Genomic DNA, 4,974 nt, shown 5'->3' on the forward strand with positions numbered 1-4,974 from the left:
TTTTCCCCACTGTATATTTATATATTACTTCGAGAAGCTAACGCTATGTCGTCATACAGTCTAATCTAATTTTTATAGTTGAAGTAAATGTTTTTACAATACCGTCTTATGTTACAACTAGTCGAGGTTCCCTTAAAGAGCCTGGAAGTACAGATGGACTTGAGTCTCACCTGAGTTTCAGGTGTTGTGAAGCAGCTCAGTGTCTTCAAACAGCAGGACATGTCCCAGTACACAAAGTACAACTGCAAAGACACAAGAAATAACCAGACAGGGTCAAATATGGACACATTCACATAAATCTTTTGGCATTTTGGTGCAATTTTTTTGTGTTTTACTTAAGACTCATCTTAAATTTTGGGAACAAACCTGCATATTTCCAGTGCAGTTTTTCACCCAGTCGGCCACGCCAACCAGCAGCTTGTGTTTCGCCATCGTCTCGTTGACCCGGACCAACCGAACGTCTACGTTGATGTTGATCTGAACCGGAAACGTTTGGCTTTTTACTCGTCGAACGATGAATCCGAACAGTTTTATCAGTGGCACGTACCTCCTTTTTGCAGTGATGAAGGATGAAGATGACGGCGGTGGTGAGGAGGATGGAGACCAGGCTGACGGAGAGACAGAGGACCCAGAAGTCACTGACACTGATGTACATGTGGAGGGTGGAGAAGACGGCGCACCACACCACCACGTACACCACCTGATGGAAGCAAAGTAAACAAATATTACTAGCTGATTAGCTTCAACAGCTTAGCTAATGGTCAGAAACACAAACAAGAAGAGCAGTAAGCAGAATTAGTGAGTTTATGTACCGGTGCCATTAGAAAGTGGAAGAAACTCGAGTTGAAAACCATAAATCTTCTGACGGAGGGAACATCCAGGGCCGTTTTCAGAGGAAGCTCCATGTCAGTGACTGGAATCTGCTGGGACAATTAACAGGAAGTAAAAACAAACACATACCTCAGATGAACTGGTTTAAATGGCTTACACCAACCTTGAAACCTTTCCTCTCTAGTTTGGCGCGACACAGAGACAGGTCAAAGGTGGGGTTGAAGTTTGAAATGCTGGACATCGCCACGACACACTGACCTGACAGAGACAGAGACGATCGCTTCAATAATGAAAATGACGATTTGACAAAAATACAAAGATAACATTATAAATAACAATTGTGTCATAAAACAGTAGAAAATGAGAGACATCACTGAAATCTGTTTAAATATAATTTAAATCCATCTAAAAGAACAGAAATAATATCTTAAACAAAACTGAAAACAGAATAATATTTAATATTTAACATTATCTACTAAGATTATTAATATAAAATAGGCCAAATAAAGACAGTTTACCATTCAACCAAGTGGATCTGTTGTTGTTGGACACCTGGTCATTTCTGTTTTCTCTCAAGTCCACCACAATCTCCTCTGTCACCTGACAGTCCTGATCCTGGTCCTCCAGCATCTCTGAGGTCACCAGATCCTGAAGGAGAGGAAAAGAGTTTAACAGCAAAGTTAATGAAAAAGTCTTTCTCTCTTCCACGTGTACACGCTGTGGTTTAGATGAGAACAAATCTGGATTTTTTTAAATTAATTTGTTGCTCTGCTCCTTTGCTGTTACAACACATATTTGTTCAACGTTATGCAACGATAAGCTCAAACCTTTTTGACTCCCACACGTTGGAAGCGTTTTTTTTTTTCTGTTTTCTTTAGTGAATGCCTCGAAATCAAGGATTCTGAATAAATTTGCTTAATGCAAATACTGGAGATTATTTCAGGTGGTGTTATTTTGGTTGAAGAAATGTTTAACTTCACTGTTTAAGTCTATTGTCCATGTCATTATACTAAAAGTCCTGTTTTTAGGTAAATAAGTGACCAGTCATTATATCAAATCAGCAGTGGTAGATACAGCTAAACAAAAAGTTGACTTCACTAACTCATAATTTGCTAACTAAAATATAGCTTYGCTAAAGCCAAACATAAAAAAGAAGAGAAAAAATGAGCAGAAACTAACACTAAACAGCTAAAAACTAGAGGATGCTAAAASTAACAGCTAATTGCTAATTGCTAAGATGACTGTCACAGAGTCTTTTTAGAGGAAGCTAACGCTAAGCAACTAAATAAAGATGAGTTTAAGCTAACACTAATAGCTAACYGCTAAGATGACTGTCAGTCTTTTTAGTGGAAGTTAACACAAAACAGATAAACAAGTAAAAACTAGCGGAAGCTAACATTAACAATTAAKTGCTAACCGCAAAGATGGCAGCCACTCAGTCGCCTAAGCGAGCGCTAATGCTAAACAAGTAAAAAAATTAGCAGAAGCTAACTCACAGCTGATCACTTACTGCTAACATGGCTGTCACTCAGTTGTCTTAGTGAGAGCTAATGCTAARCAGACAAACAAGTAGAGATTTAGCTAGCACAGCTAATTGCTAACYGCTAAGCKGTGRCGTCTTTGTCCCCTTSGAGCTGAAAACTGGTGGGACTGACAMAAACCTGTTGATGTTAGTTTGTTWATTAGATTTTGATGGAATTAATGTTCCTAATTTATCAGAAGCCGTCGAGGCAGATGGTCGCCTGTTCTGGTTCTGCTGGAGGTTTCTTCCTGTTAAAAGGGAGTTTTTCTTCTCCACTGTCGCCACTGTGCTGCTCAGGATGGGAGACTGTGACGGAGTGATTCAACACAATCTGCTGGCTTCTTTAGACTTATATATTTTTTGTGTACAGTGCCCTGAGACCGTTTACTGTGACTTGGTGCTTTATAAATTAATAGAGTTGAACTGAAGCGAAGYTAAATGGTCCGCGAACAGTTTTCAAATTTAGCAGAAAAGCTAATCCGCTAAACAAAGAACAAGTTCTGCTGGAACTGTGCCACTTCAAATGAGGTTTATAAAAAGCGCTCTGGCAAAACGAGGCAGAAAAGTTTCATATTTACATGGTTCAACATACAGAATGTGACACCATACATGCACTTTTTTTTAAAGGGGCAATATTACGTGTTTCTCAGGCATACATTTAAATACTATACCATAACAAACTATCTATGTCACCTTTAGCTGTTATTAAAATGCTGTTTTTATGTTTAAAGAGAAAACAAACTTATCTTCTCATCACTTCCTCTTATAAACGCCTTGAAATTGGCCTCTGTCGCTTTAAAAACCACCTTCTGCTTCTGTCCCGCCCATTTCAGTGTGTGTGTGTGGGTGGGGTGGGGGTGGGGGGGTTTCATGCATGCGCCATGATGCAAATTGCTTGGAATCTGAAAATACATTTCCTCAAAAGGTATTTTGAATCTGAAAAGAGCTTCGCTGAGTGAGAAGGAGCTCAGCAGACAGTTTCAGTTTCACTTTCAGTTTCACCCGAGAGCCAAGAAGGGGTTATCTGCGGAATCAAAGTGGGCGTGTCACAAGAGTGGGCGTGTCTAAAGCAGAAACACTGTGGGCTACAAGGCCTACATAATGGTATCCTTAGATCCTGCTTGATGTCTTTACAGCCTGACCCTGACCCCAACACTAAGGTTAACCAGGAGAAATGTGACCCAAGTAGGGTTCTCCTGAAAAAGTGGTGCCGTACAGTAACGCCCCTTTTGTTCTTGTCCAGTCAGGTGTGTCCCTTTAACAAAGTCCGTCAAATCAGGTGTGTAGCTTTAGAATCGCCTTTCCTTGTGACACGCCCACTGGTCCGCACTCGTCTGCAGAGACCCCTACTTTTGAGAGCCTGCAGGAGTCATGGGCAGGGTGCGTGGTGAAAGAGGGTGGGGGGGTGGGGCTCTGCCATGAGGAAGTTAGGCTTAAGGACACGTCCCAGAGGAGTTTCTGGTCCCCACCTGTCGTTTTGCTCCTCAGCATGGCTTCCTAAAAACGCTGCAGGATTTCTCAAACATGCGTGAATGAGTCAGAGCAAGGCTTTGGACATGTTTTTTTTAATGAGAGTATAACATTATAACATGATATAAAACTCAAAAAAGTTGATATTGCCCCTTTAAAAGCCTCTCAGTTAGGCCACAAGTTTTAAATCTAACAAATATGTTCTCGGTTCCTTTGACACTAGACAAACAGATTACTTCTGCTTTCAGACATTAGGGCTGTTACTGCTTTGACTAACGTGTGGAAAGTATTAAATTTAGAAGATAAAATGATCTCTGGAGTTACATTTTATGGGCTTTTCTGAGCAGTAATTGTGTAAAATTTAAGCCTGTCCACACACATCAGCTTTATTTTGAAGATGAAAGCAAACCCTGCAGAGGTTAGTTTTCTGTCACACGTTCCTGCCTCGCTGCATCTGAAAGGAGACCTTTTTTTTACAGTCAAGCGTGAAAAACGCCGCCTTCGTTTGTTTCATTTTCACTTCCTTGCTTCTCTTTAAAGCTCCTGCTGACATGCAGTTTAAAATTATATTTGCCTCCTTATTTGGTTTGCAAGCAGAAGTTCACATCTTATCTCAAAATGCATCTTCACCGTTTTTATTGCCACACACAGCAGTTGGAGCAAAAAATATATATATCTTATCTTCTGACAGCATCTGTCAACATCCTGTTTACAGAGCGTAAACATGTTACAACACATCAGGTCATCTTTCACCTGCAGGACAAAGTGTTAGGCTCATGTTTATAGCTTCACTTGCTTTAATCAAAAATAAAGATGTGCCACATTTTGAAATGTTACGCAATAGTTTTCATATGAGGCTCCTAAGAAGATATAAATGACACAAAGAGGCTGTTTTTACAGAAGGAAACACACACCTGTGCTTCAGATGAGAGTCGGTCTTGTCAACAAGGCTGTCTTCTGCCATTTCTGATGTGAACTTTGTTTCCAAAGAGTTGAAGAACCAACAAGTGGTTCCTTGAAAACAGCACCTTCATGCTGCTGATACAGAGGAGATTCATGCCTAGACTGTTCAACTGGTTCCTCCTCTCTCTCTCTCTCTCTCTCTCTCTCTCTCTCTCTCTCTCTCTCTCTCTCTCTCTCTCTCTCTCTCT

General features: G+C 40.5%; 1 protein-coding gene across 2 annotated transcripts in view; it reads right to left on the minus strand.

The window, feature by feature from the left end:
* tmem268 (transmembrane protein 268) overlaps positions 1 to 4,974 on the minus strand; it is a 22,915-nt gene that overhangs the window by 3,491 nt on the left and 14,450 nt on the right. Inside the window, exons 1-7 of one of the 2 annotated variants that reach the window (XM_014013089.1) lie at positions 4,738 to 4,905; positions 1,350 to 1,479; positions 995 to 1,089; positions 813 to 920; positions 548 to 700; positions 367 to 477; positions 171 to 242 (exon numbers count right to left, since the gene is read on the minus strand). In XM_014013089.1, coding sequence (XP_013868543.1) covers positions 171 to 242; positions 367 to 477; positions 548 to 700; positions 813 to 920; positions 995 to 1,089; positions 1,350 to 1,461 — 651 coding nt within the window. In that variant the 5' untranslated portion in view covers positions 1,462 to 1,479; positions 4,738 to 4,905. Of the gene's footprint in view, positions 1 to 170; positions 243 to 366; positions 478 to 547; positions 701 to 812; positions 921 to 994; positions 1,090 to 1,349; positions 1,480 to 4,737; positions 4,906 to 4,974 lie in introns of those variants that run through there. The other variant, XM_014013088.1, reaches the window with a different exon arrangement.

The sequence above is a fragment of the Austrofundulus limnaeus genome, unplaced genomic scaffold (genome assembly GCF_001266775.1).
Source record: "Austrofundulus limnaeus strain Quisiro unplaced genomic scaffold, Austrofundulus_limnaeus-1.0 Scaffold98, whole genome shotgun sequence".
NCBI classification, from domain to species: Eukaryota; Metazoa; Chordata; class Actinopteri; order Cyprinodontiformes; family Rivulidae; genus Austrofundulus; species Austrofundulus limnaeus.